General features: G+C 46.5%; 3 protein-coding genes across 4 annotated transcripts in view; 2 read left to right on the top strand and 1 right to left on the bottom strand.

Annotated features, from left to right (window-relative positions):
• LOC123312210 (probable cationic amino acid transporter) overlaps positions 1–16,337 on the top strand; it is a 64,571-nt gene extending 48,234 nt beyond the window's left edge. For both annotated transcript variants that reach the window (XM_044896519.1, XM_044896520.1), the window contains 13 exons: positions 10,518–10,668; positions 10,972–11,125; positions 11,202–11,432; positions 11,514–11,722; positions 12,211–12,382; positions 12,436–12,619; positions 12,692–12,816; positions 12,925–13,201; positions 13,256–13,362; positions 13,581–13,675; positions 13,859–14,097; positions 14,235–14,489; positions 14,735–16,337. In XM_044896519.1, coding sequence (XP_044752454.1) covers positions 10,518–10,668; positions 10,972–11,125; positions 11,202–11,432; positions 11,514–11,722; positions 12,211–12,382; positions 12,436–12,619; positions 12,692–12,816; positions 12,925–13,201; positions 13,256–13,362; positions 13,581–13,675; positions 13,859–14,097; positions 14,235–14,489; positions 14,735–14,969 — 2,434 coding nt within the window. In that variant the 3' untranslated portion in view covers positions 14,970–16,337. The remainder of the gene's footprint in view (positions 1–10,517; positions 10,669–10,971; positions 11,126–11,201; positions 11,433–11,513; positions 11,723–12,210; positions 12,383–12,435; positions 12,620–12,691; positions 12,817–12,924; positions 13,202–13,255; positions 13,363–13,580; positions 13,676–13,858; positions 14,098–14,234; positions 14,490–14,734) is intronic.
• A 2,198-nt stretch (positions 16,338–18,535) lies between these two features.
• On the top strand, positions 18,536–22,256 carry LOC123310692 (exocyst complex component 8). Its single transcript, XM_044894300.1, has 12 exons — positions 18,536–18,699; positions 18,764–18,919; positions 19,016–19,218; positions 19,292–19,428; positions 19,536–19,689; positions 19,803–19,929; positions 20,011–20,333; positions 20,387–20,567; positions 20,620–20,750; positions 21,374–21,596; positions 21,659–21,846; positions 21,903–22,256. Exons 1-12 carry the CDS (start codon positions 18,636–18,638, stop codon positions 22,098–22,100), a joined length of 2,085 nt encoding a protein of 694 aa, XP_044750235.1. The 5' UTR covers positions 18,536–18,635; the 3' UTR covers positions 22,101–22,256.
• LOC123310693 (sperm-associated antigen 7 homolog) lies at positions 22,232–23,473 on the bottom strand. Its single transcript, XM_044894302.1, has 5 exons — positions 23,290–23,473; positions 23,059–23,215; positions 22,775–22,946; positions 22,514–22,679; positions 22,232–22,463 (listed from the first exon to the last, which is right to left on the bottom strand). Exons 1-5 carry the CDS (start codon positions 23,366–23,368, stop codon positions 22,354–22,356), a joined length of 684 nt encoding a protein of 227 aa, XP_044750237.1. The 5' UTR covers positions 23,369–23,473; the 3' UTR covers positions 22,232–22,353.
• Positions 23,474–23,499: the final 26 nt, after the last annotated feature.

The following is a 23,499-nucleotide window of genomic DNA, read 5'->3' as shown; positions in this document are numbered from 1 at the left end:
TAGAAAACGTGGGTGGGAGGCACGGTTAGAAAACATGGGTGGGAGGCACATGTAGAAAACGTGGGTGGGAAGCACGGGTAGAAAACGTGGGTGGGAAGCACGGGTAGAATGCGTGGGTGGGAAGCACGGGTAGAAAACGTGGGTGGGAGGCACGGTTAGAAAACGTGGGTGGGAGGCACGGTTTGAAAACGTGGGTCGGTGGCACGGGTAGGAATCGTGGGTGGGAAGCACGGGTAGAATGCGTGGGTGGGAAGCACGGGTAGAAAACGTGGGTGGGAGGCACGGGTAGGAAACGTGGGTGGGAGGCACGGGTAGAAAACGTGGGTGGGAGGCACGGGTAGAAAACATGGGTGGGAGGCACGGGTAGAAAACGTGGGTGGGAGGCACGGGTAGGAAACGTGGGTGGGAGGCACGGGTAGGAAACGTGGGTGGGAGGCACGGTTAGAAAACGTGGGTGGGAGGCACAGGTAGAAAACGTGGGTGGGAAGCACGGGTAGAATGCGTGGGTGGGAAGCACGGGTAGAAAACGTGGGTGGGAAGCACGGGTAGAATGCGTGGGTGGGAAGCACGGGTAGAAAACGTGGGTGGGAGGCACGGGTAGGAAACGTGGGTGGGAGGCACGGGTAGGAAACGTGGGTGGGAGGCACGGGTAGGAAACGTGGGTGGGAGGCACGGGTAGAAAACGTGGGTGGGAGGCACGGGTAGGAAACGTGGGTGGGAGGCACGGGTAGGAAACGTGGGTGGGAGGCACGGGTAGAAAACGTGGGTGGGAGGCACGGGTAGAAAACATGGGTGGGAGGCACATGTAGAAAACGTGGGTGGGAAGCACGGGTAGAATGCGTGGGTGGAAGGCACGGGTAGGAAACGTGGGTGGGAGGCACGGGTAGAAAACGTGGGTGGGAGGCACGGGTAGGAAACGTGGGTGGGAGGCACGGGTAGAAAACATGGGTGGGAGGCACATGTAGAAAACGTGGGTGGGAAGCACGGGTAGAATGCGTGGGTGGGAGGCACAGGTAGAAAACGTGGGTGGGAAGCACGGGTAGAATGCGTGGGTGGGAAGCACGGGTAGAAAACGTGGGTGGGAGGCACGGGTAGGAAACGTGGGTGGGAGGCACGGGTAGAAAACGTGGGTGGGAGGCACGGGTAGAAAACATGGGTGGGAGGCACATGTAGAAAACGTGGGTGGGAAGCACGGGTAGAATGCGTGGGTGGAAGGCACGGGTAGGAAACGTGGGTGGGAGGCACGGGTAGAAAACGTGGGTGGAAAGCACGGGTAGAAAACGTGGGTGGGAAGCACGGGTAGAAAGCGTGGGTGGGAAGCACGGGTAGAATGCGTGGGTGGGAAGCACGGGTAGAAAACGTGGGTGGGAGGCACAGGTAGAAAACGTGGGTGGGAAGCCCGGGTAGAATGCGTGGGTGGGAAGCACGGGTAGAAAACGTGGGTGGGAGGCACGGGTAGGAAACGTGGGTGGGAGGCACGGGTAGAAAACGTGGGTGGGAGGCACGGGTAGAAAACATGGGTGGGAGGCACATGTAGAAAACGTGGGTGGGAAGCACGGGTAGAATGCGTGGGTGGAAGGCACGGGTAGGAAACGTGGGTGGGAGGCACGGGTAGAAAACGTGGGTGGAAAGCACGGGTAGAAAACGTGGGTGGGAAGCACGGGTAGAAAGCGTGGGTGGGAAGCACGGGTAGAAAACGTGGGTGGGAGGCACAGGTAGAAAACGTGGGTGGGAAGCCCGGGTAGAATGCGTGGGTGGGAAGCACGGGTAGAAAACGTGGGTGGGAAGCACGGGTAGAATGCGTGGGTGGGAAGCACGGGTAGAAAACGTGGGTGGGAGGCACGGGTAGAAAACATGGGTGGGAAGCCCGGGTAGAATGCGTGGGTGGGAAGCACGGGTAGAAAACGTGGGTGGGAAGCACGGGTAGAATGCGTGGGTGGGAAGCACGGGTAGAAAACGTGGGTGGGAGGCACGGGTAGAAAACATGGGTGGGAGGCACATGTAGAAAACGTGGGTGGGAAGCACGGGTAGAAAACGTGGGTGGGAAGCACGGGTAGAATGCGTGGGTGGGAAGCACGGGTAGAAAACGTGGGTGGGAAGCACGGGTAGAATGCGTGGGTGGGAAGCACGGGTAGAATGCGTGGGTGGGAAGCACGGATAGAAAACGTGGGTGGGAGGCACGGGTAGGAAACGTGGGTGGGAGGCACGGGTAGAAAACATGGGTGGGAGGCACATGTAGAAAACGTGGGTGGGAGGCACATGTAGAAAACGTGGGTGGGAAGCACGGGTAGAAAACGTGGGTGGGAAGCACGGGTAGAATGCGTGGGTGGGAAGCACGGGTAGAAAACGTGGGTGGGAGGCACGGTTAGAAAACGTGGGTGGGAGGCACGGTTAGAAAACGTGGGTCGGTGGCACGGGTAGGAATCGTGGGTGGGAAGCACGGGTAGAATGCGTGGGTGGGAAGCACGGGTAGAAAACGTGGGTGGGAGGCACGGGTAGGAAACGTGGGTGGGAGGCACGGGTAGAAAACGTGGGTGGGAGGCACGGGTAGGAAACGTGGGTGGGAGGCACGGGTAGAAAACGTGGGTGGGAGGCACGGGTAGAAAACATGGGTGGGAGGCACATGTAGAAAACGTGGGTGGGAAGCACGGGTAGAATGCGTGGGTGGAAGGCACGGGTAGGAAACGTGGGTGGGAGGCACGGGTAGAAAACGTGGGTGGGAGGCACGGGTAGAAAACGTGGGTGGGAGGCACGGGTAGAAAACATGGGTGGGAGGCACATGTAGAAAACGTGGGTGGGAAGCACGGGTAGAATGCGTGGGTGGGAAGCACAGGTAGAAAACGTGGGTGGGAAGCACGGGTAGAATGCGTGGGTGGGAAGCACGGGTAGAAAACGTGGGTGGGAGGCACGGGTAGGAAACGTGGGTGGGAGGCACGGGTAGGAAACGTGGGTGGGAGGCACGGGTAGAAAACGTGGGTGGGAGGCACGGGTAGAAAACATGGGTGGGAGGCACATGTAGAAAACGTGGGTGGGAAGCACGGGTAGAATGCGTGGGTGGAAGGCACGGGTAGGAAACGTGGGTGGGAGGCACGGGTAGAAAACATGGGTGGGAGGCACATGTAGAAAACGTGGGTGGGAAGCACGGGTAGAATGCGTGGGTGGGAGGCACAGGTAGAAAACGTGGGTGGGAAGCACGGGTAGAATGCGTGGGTGGGAAGCACGGGTAGAAAACGTGGGTGGGAGGCACGGGTAGGAAACGTGGGTGGGAGGCACGGGTAGAAAACGTGGGTGGGAGGCACGGGTAGAAAACATGGGTGGGAGGCACATGTAGAAAACGTGGGTGGGAAGCACGGGTAGAATGCGTGGGTGGAAGGCACGGGTAGGAAACGTGGGTGGGAGGCACGGGTAGAAAACGTGGGTGGATAGCACGGGTAGAAAACGTGGGTGGGAAGCACGGGTAGAAAGCGTGGGTGGGAAGCACGGGTAGAATGCGTGGGTGGGAAGCACGGGTAGAAAACGTGGGTGGGAGGCACAGGTAGAAAACGTGGGTGGGAAGCCCGGGTAGAATGCGTGGGTGGGAAGCACGGGTAGAAAACGTGGGTGGGAGGCACGGGTAGGAAACGTGGGTGGGAGGCACGGGTAGAAAACGTGGGTGGGAGGCACGGGTAGAAAACATGGGTGGGAGGCACATGTAGAAAACGTGGGTGGGAAGCACGGGTAGAATGCGTGGGTGGAAGGCACGGGTAGGAAACGTGGGTGGGAGGCACGGGTAGAAAACGTGGGTGGAAAGCACGGGTAGAAAACGTGGGTGGGAAGCACGGGTAGAAAGCGTGGGTGGGAAGCACGGGTAGAATGCGTGGGTGGGAAGCACGGGTAGAAAACGTGGGTGGGAGGCACAGGTAGAAAACGTGGGTGGGAGGCACAGGTAGAAAACGTGGGTGGGAAGCACGGGTAGAATGCGTGGGTGGGAAGCACGGGTAGAAAACGTGGGTGGAAGGCACGGTTAGAAAACGTGGGTGGGAGGCACGGGTAGGAAACGTGGGTGGGAAGCACGGGTAGAATGCGTGGGTGGGAGGCACGGGTAGAAAACGTGGGTGGGAGGCACGGGTAGAAAACATGAGTGGGAGGCACAGGTAGAAAACGTGGGTGGGAAGCACGGGTAGAATGCGTGGGTGGGAAGCACGGGTAGAAAACGTGGGTGGGAGGCACGGGTAGGAAACGTGGGTGGGAGGCACGGGTAGAAAACGTGGGTGGGAGGCACGGTTAGAAAACGTGGGTGGGAGGCACGGGTAGAAAACGTGGGTGGGAGGCACGGGTAGAAAACATGGGTGGGAGGCACATGTAGAAAACGTGGGTGGGAAGCACGGGTAGAAAACGTGGGTGGGAGGCACGGTTAGAAAACGTGGGTGGGAGGCACGGTTAGAAAACGTGGGTGGGAGGCACAGGTAGAATGCGTGGGTGGGAAGCACGGGTAGAATGCGTGGGTGGGAGGCACAGGTAGAAAACGTGGGTGGGAAGCACGGGTAGAATGCGTGGGTGGGAAGCACGGGTAGAAAACGTGGGTGGGAGGCACGGGTAGGAAACGTGGGTGGGAGGCACGGGTAGAAAACGTGGGTGGGAGGCACGGGTAGAAAACATGGGTGGGAGGCACATGTAGAAAACGTGGGTTAGAAAACGTTTTCTACCCGTGCTTCACACCCACGCATTCTACCTGTGCTTCCCACCCACGTTTTCTACCCGTGCCTCCCACCCACGCATTACACCCGTGCCTTCCACCCACGCATTCTACCCGTGCTTCCCACCCACGTTTTCCAACCGTGCCTCCCACCCACGCATTCTACCTGTGCTTCCCACCCACGTTTTCTTCCCGTGCCTCCCACCCACGCATTCCACCCGTGCCTCCCACCCACGCATTCTGCCCGTGCTTCCCACCCACGTTTTCTAACCGTGCCTCCTACCCACGTTTTCTACCCGTGCTTCACACCCACGCATTCTACCTGTGCTTCCCACCCACGTTTTCTACCCGTGCCTCCCACCCACGCATTCTACCCGTGCTTCCCACCCACGTTTTCTTCCCGTGCCTCCCACCCACGCATTCCACCCGTGCCTTCCACCCACGCATTCTACCCGTGCCTCCCACCCACGCATTCTACCTGTGCTTCCCACCCACGTTTTCTACCCGTGCCTCCCACCCACGCATTCTACCCGTGCCTCCCACCCACGCATTCTACCCGTGCTTCCCACCCACGTTTTCTTCCCGTGCCTCCCACCCACGCATTCCACCCGTGCCTCCCACCCACGCATTCTACCCGTGTTTCCCACCCACGTTTTCTTCCCGTGCCTCCCACCCACGCATTCCACCCGTGCCTCCCACCCACGCATTCTACCCGTGCTTCCCACCCACGTTTTCTACCCGTGCCTCCCACCCACGCATTCTACCCGTGCCTCCCACCCACGCATTCTACCCGTGCTTCCCACCCACGTTTTCTTCCCGTGCCTCCCACCCACGCATTCCACCCCTGCCTCCCACCCACGCATTCTACCCGTGCCTTCCACCCACGCATTCTACCCGTGCTTCCCACCCACGTTTTCTACCCGTGCCTTCCACCCACGCATTCTACCCGTGCCTCCCACCCACGCATTCTACCCGTGCTTCCCACCCACGTTTTCTTCCCGTGCCTCCCACCCACGCATTCCACCCGTGCCTCCCACCCACGCATTCTACCCGTGCCTTCCACCCACGCATTCTACCCGTGCTTCCCACCCACGTTTTCTACCCGTGCCTCCCACCCACGCATTCTACCCGTGCCTCCCACCCACGCATTCTACCCGTGCTTCCCACCCACGTTTTCTTCCCGTGCCTCCCACCCACGCATTCCACCCGTGCCTCCCACCCACGCATTCTACCCGTGCCTTCCACCCACGCATTCTACCCGTGCTTCCCACCCACGTTTTCTACCCGTGCCTCCCACCCACGCATTCTACCCGTGCCTCCCACCCACGCATTCTACCCGTGCTTCCCACCCACGTTTTCTACCCGTGCCTCCCACCCACGCATTCTACCCGTGCCTCCCACCCACGCATTCTACCCGTGCTTCCCACCCACGTTTTCTTCCCGTGCCTCCCACCCACGCATTCCACCCGTGCCTCCCACCCACGCATTCTACCCGTGCCTTCCACCCACGCATTCTACCCGTGCTTCCCACCCACGTTTTCTACCCGTGCCTCCCACCCACGCATTCTACCCGTGCCTCCCACCCACGCATTCTACCCGTGCTTCCCACCCACGTTTTCTACCCGTGCCTCCCACCCACGCATTCCACCCGTGCCTTCCACCCACGCATTCTACCCGTGCTTCCCACCCACGTTTTCTTCCCGTGCCTCCCACCCACGCATTCCACCCGTGCCTCCCACCCACGCATTCTATCCGTGCTTCCCACCCACGTTTTCCAACCGTGCCTCCCACCCACGCATTCTACCTGTGCTTCCCACCCACGTTTTCTTCCCGTGCCTCCCACCCACGCATTCCACCCGTGTCTCCCACCCACGTATTCTACCCGTGCCTCCCACCCACGCATTCTACCCGTGCTTCCCACCCACGTTTTCTTCCCGTGCCTCCCACCCACGCATTCCACCCGTGCCTTCCACCCACGCATTCTACCCGTGCTTCCCACCCACGTTTTCCAACCGTGCCTCCCACCCACGCATTCTACCTATGCTTCCCACCCACGTTTTCTTCCCGTGCCTTCCACCCACGCATTCTACCCGTGCCTCCCACCCACGCATTCTACCCGTGCTTCCCACCCACGTCTTCTTCCCGTGCCTCCCACCCACGCATTCCACCCGTGCCTCCCACCCACGTATTCTACCCGTGCCTCCCACCCACGCATTCTTCCCGTGCCTTCCACCCACGCATTCTACCCGTGCCTCCCACCCACGCATTCTACCCGTGCTTCCCACTCACGTTTTCTTCCCGTGCCTCCCACCCACGCATTCCACCCGTGCCTCCCACCCACGTATTCTACCCGTGCCTCCCACCCACGCATTCTACCCGTGCTTCCCACCCACGTTTTCCAACCGTGCCTCCCACCCACGCATTCTACCTATGCTTCCCACCCACGTTTTCTTCCCGTGCCTTCCACCCACGCATTCTACCCGTGCCTCCCACCCACGCATTCTACCCGTGCTTCCCACCCACGTCTTCTTCCCGTGCCTCCCACCCACGCATTCCACCCGTGCCTCCCACCCACGTATTCTACCCGTGCCTCCCACCCACGCATTCTACCCGTGCTTCCCACTCACGTTTTCTTCCCGTGCCTCCCACCCACGCATTCCACCCGTGCCTTCCACCCACGCATTCTAACCGTGCTTCCCACCCACGTTTTCCAACCGTGCCTCCCACCCACGCATTCTACCTATGCTTCCCAACCACGTTTTCTTCCCGTGCCTTCCACCCACGCATTCTACCCGTGCCTCCCACCCACGCATTCTACCCGTGCTTCCCACCCACGTCTTCTTCCCGTGCCTCCCACCCACGCATTCCATACGTGCCTCCCACCAACGTATTCTACCCGTGCCTCCCACCCACGCATTCTACCCGTGCTTCCCACCCACGTTTTCTTCCCGTGCCTCCCACCCACGCATTCCACCCGTGCCTTCCACCCACGCATTCTACCCGTGCTTCCCACCCACGTTTTCCAACCGTGCCTCCCACCCACGCATTCTACCTGTGCTTCCCACCCACGTTTTCTTCCCGTGCCTCCCACCCACGCATTCCACCCGTGCCTCCCACCCACGCATTCTACCCGTGCTTCCCACCCACGTTTTCCAACCGTGCCTCCCACCCACGCATTCTACCTGTGCTTCCCACCCACGTTTTCTTCCCGTGCCTTCCACCCACGCATTCTTCCCGTGCCTCCCACCCACGCATTCTACCCGTGCTTCCCACCCACGTCTTCTTCCCGTGCCTCCCACCCACGCATTCCACCCGTGCCTCCCACCCACGTTTTCTTCCCGTGCCTCCCACCCACGCATTCCACCCGTGCCTTCCACCTACGCATTCTACCCGTGCTTCCCACCCACGTTTTCCAACCGTGCCTCCCACCCACGCATTCTACCTGTGCTTCCCACCCACGTTTTCTTCCCGTGCCTCCCACCCACGCATTCCACCCGTGCCTCCCACCCACGCATTCTACCCGTGCTTCCCACCCACGTTTTCCAACCGTGCCTCCCACCCACGCATTCTACCTGTGCTTCCCACCCACGTTTTCTTCCCGTGCCTCCCACCCACGCATTCCACCCGTGCCTCCCACCCACGCATTCTACCCGTGCTTCCCACCCACGTTTTCTTCCCGTGCCTCCCACCCACGCATTCCACCCGTGCCTTCCACCCACGCATTCTACCCGTGCTTCCCACCCACGTTTTCCAACCGTGCCTCCCACCCACGCATTCTACCTGTGCTTCCCACCCACGTTTTCTTCCCGTGCCTCCCACCCACGCATTCCACCCGTGCCTCCCACCCACGCATTCTACCCGTGCTTCCCACCCACGTTTTCCAACCGTGCCTCCCACCCACGCATTCTACCTGTGCTTCCCACCCACGTTTTCTACCCGTGCCTCCCACCCACGCATTCCACCCGTGCTTCCCACCCACGTTTTCCAACCGTGCCTCCCACCCACGCATTCTACCTGTGCTTCCCACCCACGTTTTCTACCCGTGCCTCCCACCCACGCATTCCACCCGTGCTTCCCACCCACGTTTTCTACCTGTGCCTCCCACCCACGTTTTCTACCCGTGCTTCCCACCCACGTTTTCTACCCGTGCCTCCCACCCACGCATTCCACCCGTGCTTCCCACCCACGTTTTCTACCCGTGCCTCCCACCCACGCATTCCACCCGTGCTTCCCACCCACGTTTTCTACCTGTGCCTCCCACCCACGTTTTCTACCCGTGCTTCCCACCCACGTTTTCTACCCGTGCCTCCCACCCACGCATTCCACCCGTGCTTCCCACCCACGTTTTCTACCTGTGCTTCCCACCCACGTTTTCTACCTGTGCCTCCCACCCACGTTTTCTACCCGTGCTTCCCACCCACGTTTTCTACCTGTGCTTCCCACCCACGTTTTCTACCTGTGCCTCCCACCCACGTTTTCTACCCGTGCTTCCCACCCACGTTTTCTACCCGTGCCTCCCACCCACGCATTCCACCCGTGCTTCCCACCCACGTTTTCTACCCGTGCCTCCCACCCACGCATTCCACCCGTGCTTCCCACCCACGTTTTCTACCCGTGCTTCCCACCCACGTTTTCTACCCGTGCCTCCCACCCACGCATTCCACCCGTGCTTCCCACCCACGTTTTCTACCCGTGCCTCCCACCCACGCATTCCACCCGTGCTTCCCACCCACGTTTTCTACCTGTGCCTCCCACCCACGTTTTCTACCCGTGCTTCCCACCCACGTTTTCTACCCGTGCCTCCCACCCACGCATTCCACCCGTGCTTCCCACCCACGTTTTCTACCTGTGCCTCCCACCCACGTTTTCTACCCGTGCTTCCCACCCACGTTTTCTACCCGTGCCTCCCACCCACGCATTCCACCCGTGCTTCCCACCCACGTTTTCTACCCGTGCCTCCCACCCACGCATTCTACCCGTGCTTCCCACCCACGTTTTCTACCTGTGCCTCCCACCCACGTTTTCTACCCGTGCTTCCCACCCACGTTTTCTACCCGTGCCTCCCACCCACGCATTCCACCCGTGCTTCCCACCCACGTTTTCTACCTGTGCTTCCCACCCACGTTTTCTACCTGTGCCTCCCACCCACGTTTTCTACCCGTGCTTCCCACCCACGCATTCCACCCGTGCTAGAAAGCGTGGGTGGGAAGAGCGGGTAGAATGCGTGGTTAGGAAACGCGGTTAAAAAGTGTGGATAGAGAGCTGTCATCATCTGATTAGGTTAGGTTAGGTCATCAACTGATTAGGTGAAAATGATAAGCTTTAATTACGTTTTCAACATTATCCGTTTTCATATTATTCAAACGTTTTTCACACATGTCGTGGAGATTTTCGAACAATCAAGAAGAGTCGAAAGCCTATTTCCAGGTTCCAAATGCACGCGTACCTTTGTACTCTTTCATCAAAGAGCAGGAAGAAATATTTTCTAGGAATCGAATATAATCCTTAATCGACCGGACCAAACCCTACTGGCATCAACCGATAACATGAAAATGATAAGCTAGAATCACGTTTCAAACAGAAAGTCCTCTCCTTGGTTATAGTCCTTCGGAAACCAGGAATATCATCTGGATCGATACAGGGGTTTCCTTGAATTAACCAGATATTCCACGGTAGAAGCAATTAAAGCTATTGCGATCTCACGATGTTCAATTAAACCAAATCGTATCCAATTACACACATCCGCCTGCGTTAGTCATGGTCGGTGTCCAACAATTATACGAGATCGTGGAGGATACGGACAATGCATTATCGATTTAAGAATCTCTGTTTCTTGTTACAGAATGAAGTTGGGTCAGTGGTCCCTGGACAGAGAATGGTTTCGGAGGGACGGCTTGATGTTATTCAGCAAGCTGATCCGTACGAAGAACGTGGAAAATCTACAGGAGCAAACGAAGATACACGTGCAGGACAGCAAGGCACAAAAGCTCACGGTAATTTTAAGGATCTCGAAGATCCTTCGAAACAAATTACGATTGATTTTTGATGGAACGAATGAGAATCTTCAAGATTTCAGCCATCTATCGAGCATTTTCCCTCAGATTCTAAGTCTGAATGTTTGTTGAAATTACATACATTCATTCATTTTTTTTCTTTTGGTACTTAAATGTTAAATCTTTCCAAAAATAATGGACTCAGTTCCCAATTTATCTCATAAGGCCATGGCCATAATGCGTCAACACCATATGGCAGAATATGGCTCTTCGCATGCAACATCAAGAGAATGTTTGTTTCAGAAATGTCTGACCACATTGGACCTCACATCATTGGGCGTAGGAAGCTGCGTTGGTACTGGGATGTACCTGGTAGCTGGCATGGTAGCGAAGAACGTAGCTGGACCTGGAGTGGTTTTTAGTTTTATTATAGCAGCAGTAGCTAGCATTTTCTCAGGTGAGTAGATCAGCATTCGAACAGTGGTGGAAATGGCTTTCTCCACGTGATTTCCGATAAAAAATTCATATTTTAGGGGCATGCTATGCAGAATTTGGCGTACGTGTACCACATACGACAGGCTCAGCTTACATGTACTCCTATGTCACAGTGGGAGAGTTTATAGCCTTTGTTATCGGATGGAACATGATCCTAGAATATTTAATCGGTACTAGCGCTTGCGCGTGCGCTTTAAGCGCGTGTTTCGATGCTCTATCCAACGGTGCTATTAGCCATTCGATCGAAAATAGCATAGGAACCTTCTTTGGTAAGTGAACTAGTTGAACAAGTTAAAACCAGCTTCTATTCCTCGAAATCATTGAGATGGTAACAGACGTAATTTTTCAAGGAAGAGCCCCGGACTTCCTAGCATTTGTGATAACACTGTTAATGATGTTACTGTTAGTCGCTGGAGTGAAAAAATCCCTCATCTTCAACAACGTGCTGAACGCCATCAACCTCTCAGTTTGGGTCTTCATTATGACTGCTGGTCTTTTCTACGTATCGACGGACAACTGGACCAAACATGGGGGTTTTCTGCCTCACGGATGGTCAGGGGTAGGTTCTCCATCCTACTACTTTATATTACTTGCCTCAACACCTTGATCATACTTTGATCCTCCTCCAAAATAAAACCATACACTGAAAAGTATTGCTGCTTTTACCACCTTAAGTTCCTTAGCCTAATGTAGAGCCTTTTTCATGTTTTACTCAAATTCAACATCGAAACTTCACAAAGGGTGAATTCGTAATACTCAATTTGGAGTTTCCACCCTATACCTACGTGTTTTCCAATATTCGGTTTCCAATAATGTCATAATTCACACAAGGTAAACACGGGTCTCTTCCTAATAATACACTGGAAAGGATGATCCCTATCTCCCTTCCTGCATCGAACCCAGAGCCTAACCTCCTGAATATAAACTAGCATTAAACCATAACTCCAATAACTAATCGGCTGAAGGGGTTTACCACGAACAAACGCACCAAGAATGCATACAACGATCGATAGTTCCAATCTCTGAAACCTCGTGGATTACTTTTAGGTATTTACCGGTGCAGCCACATGTTTTTACGCCTTCATAGGCTTCGACATCATAGCGACAACGGGTGAAGAAGCAACCAACCCTAAGAGGTCCATACCCTTGGCCATTGTGTCCAGTTTAATAATCATCCTGATAGCATACGTCACGAGTTCTATGATGTTGACTTTGATCGGTGAGTGGAATGAAGGATTTTTAGAATCTTGTGACAAAGGATTCGAATTTCAGTGCCGTATACAGAAGTGGACGAGGATTCGGCTCTGGTGGAGATGTTTGGACAAGTGGGAGCTTTTCGGAGCAAATACATCGTGGCAGCTGGTGCTTTGGCTGGACTTACGGTCAGCATGTTCGGCTCAATGTTCCCGATGCCCAGGATTGTTTATGCAATGGCCACGGACGGACTCATATTTAGGCAAGTTATAGATCCCTTTGCTTAACGGTTGGGGGTTCTCGGGGGAGGTTTGAACGTTCTCCCTTTTTCCAGGACTTTTTCGCAAGTTTGGCCCAGCACAGGGACGCCAGCTTTCGCCACTTTCATCAGCGGTTTGGCTGCTGCGACTGCTGCTCTCTTCATCAGGCTGGAAATTCTGGTCGAAATGATGTCGATAGGTAAAAGGGGTTTTTTTTCCAACTTTGACAACCTGTAGCTTCGTTAGCATCATCTTTTGATCAAACAGAATTGCTTAGTCATCTCTCCTCATTTTCTATTTGTTCCAGGTACTTTATTAGCATATACTTTGGTATCTACTTGTGTTCTCATCCTTCGATATCAGCCTCACTCGACCAACCTGGTGGAGCTCCTACCTCAAAGTCTACGCACACCAATTCGGGGTTCTCCAACGAAGGACCATATGGAGCCTTCCCTGTATGGAAATCAGCTGCAACCAGATGCCCTGAGGAACGCTTTTGATTCCAATGCAGCTCCCATCCCTGCCCCTTCCCCACTTCCCTCCCAACCGACCCAGAGAGTGATGGTGAGGAGGATAACGAGAAGGTACGTCAAAATTCCATAACTGGAAGAAGTTGGCCCAAAACATTTCGTTTTTAGTTCTCCAGATAGTGATGACACTTTTGGTGGTGATGAGCCTGAAGAAGATTACTCGATGAGGGATGATCAGTTCTTAGTTTCTGATCGAACAGAAAATAAGTTCTACGGTAAGTTGTTCTCTTTACCTGGGACCACCAGAAGCTTACTATAGTATTGTGCCACTGGTCTCTTCTTTGAGGGTCAGATCCAGAATTATCCCTGTATATTTAACCATAAAAGGAAAAGATAAACGTGTAGGTGCAGGCTAGGTGCAATAAGCTTAGCCTGCATTCCCTAGATTCTCTAAGTTAGTAACCCTTAATATTGATTTCTCCATTACTTGTAGGAACATTACACGGAGCTGGTAGCGCAACAAGTACTGGTGGTGTTATGGGATCAACTGTAGGAACTAATCTAGGTAATTTAGGACGTAGATTACAAGTAAGTCCCATATCTGCTTTCGTGACTAGTAAATTCGTTTTAAATGAATAAAAATAGATCAAAGACAATCAGTGTGAATCGAGTCTACCAAATTTCATTACTTTCTACGACGTTACTGAAGAGCCTTAAGACAGCTGAATTTGGAGAAAAGTTCTGGCTAAAATCTGAATTTCGTTCTTCCAGGCAGCGACGTATTTGTGTCCTGCGATATTTCCATGGGTTGATACAGGACCGGCTACAGAAGAATCTGGAATGTTTGTTATGAAGATGGTCGGCTACTTGTACATCCTCATCATAGTCTTCGATTTGATAATAGTTAACGCTATGCACAATATGAGTGGAACCATGACGTTCTTCTTCTTCCTTTTTTTCTTCGCTATAATTGGAATATTATTAGCCATATCCAGGAAACCACAAAATAGGTGAGATAATTTTTAAAAAATTAATTTGTGATACCTGAACTTTTTGTGCCATGTTGTATTTGATTTATCAATCAGTATTTTGTCTTGATGTCACCAAGTATTCAAGTGGGAATAATACATATCTGTTTTTTCCACAGAAACACGCTCATGTTCATGACTCCCTGTTTACCCTTTGTACCAGCTGTGGCCATCACAGTAAATATTTACTTGATCTTCAAACTGTCAGTCCTAACTTTGGTGAGGTTCACCATCTGGATGACCTTAGGTTTGGCCATGTATTTTTATTACGGCATCCATCACAGTACACTCGAAGAAACGAATCAGAACATAGAACTGACAGTTACAGAGAACGAAAAATCGAAACCGAAAAACGAAGGCATCAACATTTTCAGGTGAGAGACATTTTTTTCCATTTTCCTATAGAAATACTCAAATGGACTCGAAACTAATGATTCAATAACTGTCATAAATGTTAACATTATTATAGCAACTAAATATATAGGGTGGGTCATGAAAAATAATGACCCCTTACCCCAATAAAAGTCAACTAGAACCGAATATTCACAAAGGGTGACATGTAGATTGTGTTTGGGGTATCCAACACTGCACATAAACAATTTTCCCTTGTTTTTTGCAGCCAAGAGCAGCCCACTTACGATTGGAACCCCACAATCGCCTGGGAACAGCCTTCTTGGTCCCAGCCGCAACAGCAAAATCAAGAACCAGCGCGTTTCCAGTTAGAACAACGCTACGACATCCACACAAACGACACCAGATCGGTATTGAATCGGTGTCCACCTCCAGCCCCGTCGTCCACCAAAAGTGGCGCCCTCTTTGTTGACGAAACCCTCTTTCCCAAATGGGACGATTAGACCTGCTGGGAAATTGATAATTTGGTTGTTGAAAAAGAAGCCCCTAGAAAATATATGCTTGCAAGCTTTCTCAATGAATAGACGTTTTATTCATTTAGTTCCATTATACAGGGTGTACCTATACCATGGCTTGACCAAAAGATTTTCACCGATTATTCGAAAAGGAAGTGATCACAAATAATGTAAGAAATAACCTTCATGGAGCATAGGGATGGTAAAAGTTTGTTGGTTCGACGAAGGACATCCTGTATACATATTGAAGCGAGGGAGAGAGAGAAATCAGTCAACCACCGAACTTTTGGCTGAGTACTTTTACGGAAAATCGAATCATTCCTGGTCAACTGTTCTTAGGGTTCTTCCTAGCTAAGTTGAAATGTTTATTCATATGCTACTGAGATATATGCTTATTTCATGAACGTCTAAAACACTAGTCGTGAAGAAGTTTGAGGTGGATGATTCTTATCTTGTCTCTCCTTCGATATTTAGGAAACGAGATTTTTTTTATTGTTCGCCCAAGAGCTATATAGTTCGATTCAAATGTTGCAATATTTCCTGCATTAACAGTTATTAGAGGGAAGGTAGATAATTTTAGCTCTTTTCTAATCTGAGAACATCGGAACAGAATTTAAACATATTTTTCTATGGTAAAAAATTCAAAGCATCTTAGACCTTTGATAGTGGAGGATTTTTTTAGGTTTCCAAAATAGTCACAATACTTTTTTGTGCTTTCCTTAATAACTCACTATAAGAAAACGTAGGCGTATAAAGATAGAATTTTGAACAATTCAATTATTTCTCTAGTTGATTCTCTCTCGTAGGTTGTGGTTGAAGGTTCAAATTTAAAAACTAGCCAGTTATTGTGAAACTCAAATTCGTATTTCTAGAATCTTAGAAAGAATAAAAGACTGAGGGCTCAAATAATCTGAACAGGGATTGAGGAGGAATGTACTAATGAGTGGGTTAAAATACATATCATAAATTAAATACGCAGATAGCTCCGTAGTTTGCACACATGAGGATTTCCATAGGAATGACGGAGCTTCACATGATCTATTAACTGAAACAAGTGCGTTATTTTCTAGGTAGCTTCGAAAAAAAGGTTGTTGACATCTTAGAATTAAAATATTTATCCTACTATATCTCATGAAGTATTTAATCGTTATTCAAAATTCTTTTTTATCTTGAAAACTTTTTTTTTGACTTCACGTGTGAGTGAAATTTCAAAGCGAACAAAATATAATTAATTGAATTAACCTTGAAATGCTTCTTATTATGTGAAAATGTATATATTATGAGCATAATTTTATAGAAACAAAACAATTCTTTAATGTAAAAATATGTAAAAATAGATCGTTGTTTGTTGTCTCACTTATTTGAGGTTTTAGATTGAGTCATTATATAGTATTCTAGGTGATTGGGTAAACTATTTTCTTGAAATTTGGGATGCCTTACTAACTCGTATACTAAACGATCATTTCGGGATATCTTGTTGATATCGTTGTGTTCATGTTATTGAGCATTTTGAGTAGAAGAAATGGAAATTATTATAATCCGACTTTCGTAGTGGAACAGCTTTTCGAGTACCCAAATATTAACGAACGGTTTACTCAAATTCGAGAACTGATGTCGAAAGGCATTTAATGAATTTGAAACCCACAAAACTACGGAAAATTTTTATAAATATTCGGGAATGATATGTTGATATGATATCCATGATATTGAAAAAGATACCTGTCGTAATTCTTGTAATTTTCGCAGATAAAATCCTCATTGCTTCTCCGAAAATGTAGCATCATCAAGATGTCAAAAATTCACATAAATCACGTAAAAATTGCCCAAAAATTACAAGAATTTTTTTTTCAAACTCGAGCCTTCCCGTAGTAGTATGTGTGAACAATGAAAAGGTCCCTTTGACATCAGATACAGAATATTATTCATTCCATTCAATATTTCCGTAGATATCTAGTAGTTTTCCAAGAATATTGCATGTATGTAGGCATGTTGAACTGAGCTTTGTTATCTATTTTTTATTGATTGCGTTGAAACTGTCACGCCTTTGTAAATACACTTAAACATTGATAAAAGAATAATTAAAAGATATATTTCATATTCGACAGTGCCTGGATTTGGAATTAAGTTGAAACAATTTGTAGCACAGGCAATTTCGCCAAGCAGCCGATTATTTGGCTCATATCAACGAGCGTTCAAAAAAATTCATCGTCGAGTAGGCGATGGAATTTAAAATATCGATATTCTGCGTACTGCTTAGCTATAACATTTTGTGTCTATCTTACAGATCTATCTAAGATCAAATTGTCAATTCAACATTGTTTTTTTGCAAGAATATTATTTGTCTCAAAATTCATTGTATGTACTTACATATATCGAACATTTTCAAAGTTTGTAATGTCTTTGACATGTTAATATTTTCCATTCGAAAATAAAATATTGACACAAGCTTGAAACACAGAATATCAACCTTTGAAATTCTATATTCTACTCAACGAAGAATATTATTTCAGCACAATCGTTGAGACTGAAATATTTTTATTTCATCGAATTAACCGGATTAAGCAATAACAAATTAATGTTTGAAGTTGTGAAAAATTAAAAACTTATTAATCTTATATCCTTTACGAAAGATTTCGAGTGAATTATTATTTCGTTTTTAGTCCCTACTTCTGCGTCTCTAGGACCAGGATTGGAGAAGATTGAATTTTGCAAAAGATGCTCATATGTATATCTATTATCCTCTGTTTTTTGGGAATATTCTTTATTTATATATCACAATTTCAGTTGAATTTCTAGCTCATAATAGCATATTTTCTGGGTCATTGAATTTCTTCCACAAATGGTGCACAATTTAGGCTTAATTATTGTTCATGTTCCTAATAGGATTCCAATTTTTTGATATTTTAATAGGAATTTCAAATGAGGTCAAACCATTTCATTATCGCAATAAGGTTTGATCCAGGGGTTTAACTCATTCAGCAATTATAAAATTTTTTGTCTCAAGTTATTGCCTACATGTATAAATTAATATTAAAAATTGATGTTTATTCTTCCGATATTCAATGAAAATATAGTATTAATAGTTAGGAACCGTGTTTAGATATTCTAAATATTTACGAGAATACATAATGTTATTTCAAGATGACTACTGGAAATAAACGATCTAATTGCAAATTTTTCTGTCGATCTATTTTTTTGCATCAACCCATCCCCCAGTCAAAGAGGAACCTTACTATTTGATACTAGAATGTCTACCTATTTTATCAAAATGCATAAAGTGTGCGTTATCGAGGCTAATCTCCATACTTGATGTTCTGTGCTACATAAGGTGCGCAAAAACTGAGTCAATCTGTGGTGAAAAACTGTAGAACAGTTTTTTTATATCTTTTCCACTTCATAGCTCCCTTCTGATTAAATCCAGAAGTTTCTTAATGTGTACTTGCTAGTAGATGAATATTGCTAGTTTTTGAAATTGTATTTCCTGATTCAATTAAAAAGATGAACTTCATTCCATGGTTACTCTCCATTAACCTCACATTCTGAAACAGCTGAGCTGTAAACAATAACATGTCAAAAAATCACTCAAAACTGTCATATTTAAAAGTGGGATGTTTCCCGTATTTCAATAAATAAAAAGGAATTATAAATATAAAAATGGATTCCCCAAGAGAACCCGATATCAATTTATTGAGTTCGACGGATTTTGCACCTGAAAAATGTAATTTGTTTTCACTCGGAAAGTACAATGTTTTTGAATATTGTCTAATTTAAAAAATTTCCAGACGTAAGAGATCTGTCCCAACATTGCGTTGGAGGTCCTGAATTAAGAAGATTAAGGAAAAAAATTCAGAGCCTTTCTGAAGAAACCAACAGCACACTGAAAAGGAATGTTTATCAGAATTACATGCAATTTATTGAATCAGCCAAAGAAATATCACGTATCCTTATTATATGTACATTATAATCTAAAGAACTCAGCTAAAATCACTATTACGCATTATAATTTGAGTTTTCTTAACTGAACATTTAAATAGATTTAGAAAGTGAAATGTATCAACTATCCCACTTACTATCGGAACAAAAATCACTACTCACATCTTTGTGCAGCACTTCCATATTAGGAGATGATTCAATGCTGATTAGAAGATCAGAAAATAAAGATGACGAAGATAAAAAACAAGAAGAATTCAATCGGGAAAAAATTGCAAGCATATTAGAAAAAGTGGAAGGATGTAAAGTGAGATTTAAAGATTTCAAACTTGATCTATTTGAATTATCTCAGAAGTAAGTATTTAGCCCATGATTTGTAGGAGCTGCTTGAAGTGCCTGAACGAACTTATCTATATGAGGGACCATTGGTAGAGTTGGATCCTCTGGATAATAATCCGGTTAAAAATGTACAGGCGTATTTGTTTTCCGATAGCCTTATGATCGCCACAAGGAATAGGTCAGTTTTTTTTTATCGTTCAGCACCATTACAGTCATAGTAGCAAAGAATATGAGGATTCTAATATCACTTGGATTAAACTGATTATCATTTGAATATTTTTTCAGTCAAGGGTTGATGAAATATGTTTTTGAAGTCATGTATGAAATCGGAAGTTTAGCAGTTGTAAATGTAAAAGATTTAGGAAACATCAAACATGCCTTCAAACTATTGATTTTCCCAGATACGAGAGTCTTCAAGTGTAATTCTGGAGCAGTAAAGGTTGGTAGCACAGCTATAGCTCAGTCAAATAGTCGGCGTCAGTTGTCATTTCATTTTCTATAAAAGAATGTCATTTATGGAATTCAATGAATGATATCTGTCCTTCTCCACAGAAAGAGTGGCTTGATAAAATCGATCAAGCAAAAAAATCCAAATTGAACCATGATCAACAAAAAAGGGAATCGACAATAGAAAAATCACCTTCTCGATCTGCTTCTATCGATTCACCCAGTATCAATCGTAAGTTGAAATACTAGCTTCCGGGATAAAGTTAAATGTATAATATTGCGAATTTGCGAAAAATATATACATTTTCTCCAGCTTTCGAAGAATCAGAGGAAGATGGGGAAATAACCCATCCTGAATGGTTTCTGGAAGCACCAGAAGAGTTGGATGTGTGCGTTGCTCAAAGACATTTTGAGGATGCCCTTAACCTCCTTCAGAAAGCTATAGAATACGCAACGCATGCGCCACAGGATCATCTCCTGTTGGAGGTTCAAAAGAAGGTAGATCAGAGACACAGTCATCTGACTGAAGTTTTAATGAAAGAACTGGAAATTCGACCTGGAAAATCGATGCAAGGGGGCCTGGGAGCTTCTAGACGAGCTGTACGCCTCTTGATCACATTGGGACAGCCAAATCAGGTAAAACATGCTTAATCGAGTGTTTAATCTTTTAAAAATTTTTAATTCCCCAGGCCTGCGACTTATTCCTTAATATCTGTACTTGCATGTTGAAAATACAGTGTAAAAGAGTGAAGAGAGAAGGATCCACTTCTATGTACATAAAGCATTTATCCAGCGTCATCTTCACGAATATTTGCCATATGACCGAAGAATTTTTGAGAAACTTTTTAAATTCCCCTAGCTGTTATTCAGGTACGAATTGTTGTATTGTAAGTTCTTCCAATACAAAAAATTTTGTTTTCAGCATATGTAGTCTGGGTGAGTGCGCAGCTGTCTCAGTTCATAGCTCATTTTGTTAAACAAGTCTTCGGTCCACAAGCTTCGATGTCAATTGTTGCGGAATGTGTCGATTTAGTGAGATGTCAGTGTGAAAGGGTAAGTAAGGCTTGATTCGAAAGTTTCATCCTTTAAATATGGCAAATGGACCTAAAAAAACACATCGGCCAGAAAGTATGCGTTATTTTTTTATCTATGGTTCATCTATGGTAATCTATGGTTCATCTATGGTTATCTATGGTTCATCTATGGTTATTTATGGTTATCTATGGTTCATCTATGGTTATCTATGGTTCATCTTCAGTTTATGGCATAGACATAGAGTCTCTATGTCTATGGTTTGTTGATTAACCATTGAATATAATCCGCTATCGTTATTCTATGTTCTAGCGTAATTTGACGTCTGTCACCAAAATGAAGGCGTGTTCAAAAACTTTTGATGTTTTGAAAAAAATTTAAACGGTAACTAAAATGCGAATTTCTTCGGATAAATAAATTCATGGATACGAGTTTAACTAATTATCATTGATGCATATCAAGCAGTGAGCTATATTTTCAAAAAAAAATAGTCATGCTCGTTTCTGAACGTAGATTATGGAGGGGGGTGTTTCCGGTGAACGTGACGTTACGTTTTCAAACGCGATATTTTTCCGAAATACAACATAAATGAAATTTCGGATTCTGAACATCGTGTTTTTAATTAGGGTACCGTTTCCTTCCAGTTATGCAATTATGGGGTTGATATGTGCTACCAATTAGATGGCCTACTGCGGTCTTCTATCACAAGAACCTTGAGAGACACCAGAGATAAATACGTTGATTCCATAAGAATAAAAGCAGCTGAAGATAATTGGACACCAACCAACTTGAAGTCGAAAAATGCCCTCTTGAAATTTCTGCAAGAATATTCTGATTTAGGCTTGAAATTAGATTCTTTCATCACAGGTTATTTCTTTTTATCTGTTGATTATTTCATTCTGATCATATTTTCAAAACTGTTGTTCTAGGTGATATTTGGTTGCAACTCACTTCTAATAATCTAATTTTCACAAAGAATTTCTTGAACTTGCTGAGGGATTGCATAAAATTAAAAACGACAAAGCTTCTTTATGCAATAGATGAAACACTTTATGCAGTGTTTGATGCTCAAATCAGACATCACGAGCTAACTTTACGTGAGGAAAAAAGAAGTGAAGTAAGTGCAGAATTTTGAAAAATGTTTGTATATTTTGAATCTAAATGTTTTTTCAGCAAAGAAAACTAGTAACCAAAAATGCAGAATTTCTCCTCACCTCTTTTCTTGAGGTCTGTCAGAGGGAATACCAAGAAAGTATAGGTTTTCCTTGTGACACTTTGCTCCAGATTCAGAAAGAGTATTCAGCATTATTGAATGGAATATCGCCCACTAGTAGAAGTACGAAGACGAAATACTCTTCAGAGTTTCTATAAAAGTGTTAAAATTTTTTATATTATATAAAATTGTAGATTTAAGAAAATAACGAAACTGTCAAATGTACAAAACCATTCAGAGAGTTATGTTTGTGGGAATTCAATATTTGCCACTTTCAATGGAAACTAGCTTCAAATAAATTATATATTCAAACACTTCTAAGTCTTATTGCATTTTCCAATCAATGCCTTGCAATAATCGAAAATAAGAAATCAACAACAAAAATTGTCTACATTATAATATTGTTATTCATCAACAGTCATCAAGTACTTTGTCACAATCCAATTTCTGTTTCTTTTTTGCCCTTATGTCAGCCATCGCTTGTTCTATAGACCTTACATCTTTTTTGTTTTCGCTTGGCACTAGAAAAAAAGTTTGAAAAAAAGGAACGATACTTATCTTCACCACTCACCGAATCCATAGGATTTATTAGCCCCCACATTTTTTGCACCTTCAAGGGCTGCTTCCTGACCAATTATATGGGCATATTTATCCTTATAATTACTGTTGGGGATGAATTTCTGTTTTCTCTTCCTAGAGTTATGTGAGTCTGTAGTTTCACTTTGCTCAACCTGTCTCTGAAACGGAGAAAAAATGTATTAAAACAAAACAGTATATACTCCCTGAAAGTAATACCAGAGTGGTTTAATACTGAAATGACAATAATAAATACCTGTTTGAGTAACTGTTGTTTTATTTCTTCATTCCAAGGTTCCCCTCGACGTCTTGCTGCTAGTTCATCTTCACATGGAGGATGGTCCTTACGATATAACCTCATGTACCTATCTACACCATCTTCGCCAAACGCATAAGCTAATAAATTTTGATTTTCCGCAATTTCATGTCTGAAAGATATCAATTATATTTATACTTGCCACTATAGATGAACACTGGGGGTTTATAGATTAATATTCTGTTGATAAAGAGTGTTCATCGATAAATGAACATATAACTCACACAATACTTCTCTGAATAGCATCCATCGGATCAAACTTGAGTGTAGTATTATTTTTATCCTCGAAATGTTTCAATATTTTTTCTTCTAGTCTCTCCTTGAACCTCTGCAACCTATCTTTTTCAGCAGCTTGGTGTTTTTCGAAAAATTCTTTCTTCTCTACAAAGATAAATAGTTATATTCATATCTATATAATTTATAACCTCAAAGTAAAAAGAAAATTTTTTACATACTTTTTTTCATTTCTCTATCCCGATCAGACATAGTGGGAGGTTTATCCATGGAACTCAATATCGAACCAAGTAGATCCATTTTCGTATCAATTAATAAATATCGATAATATAAATAATGATTCCCTTTAAATTAACTGGCGGTAATGTTTTTAATAACATCTGATTTCTGCCAAAAGTGTCAAACCGGATACTTCATTCAACCACAGAAAC

This window comes from Coccinella septempunctata, chromosome 4, assembly GCF_907165205.1.
Source record: "Coccinella septempunctata chromosome 4, icCocSept1.1, whole genome shotgun sequence".
Lineage (NCBI taxonomy): Eukaryota > Metazoa > Arthropoda > Insecta > Coleoptera > Coccinellidae > Coccinella > Coccinella septempunctata.
This window is presented reverse-complemented; position numbering and strand designations above follow the sequence as displayed.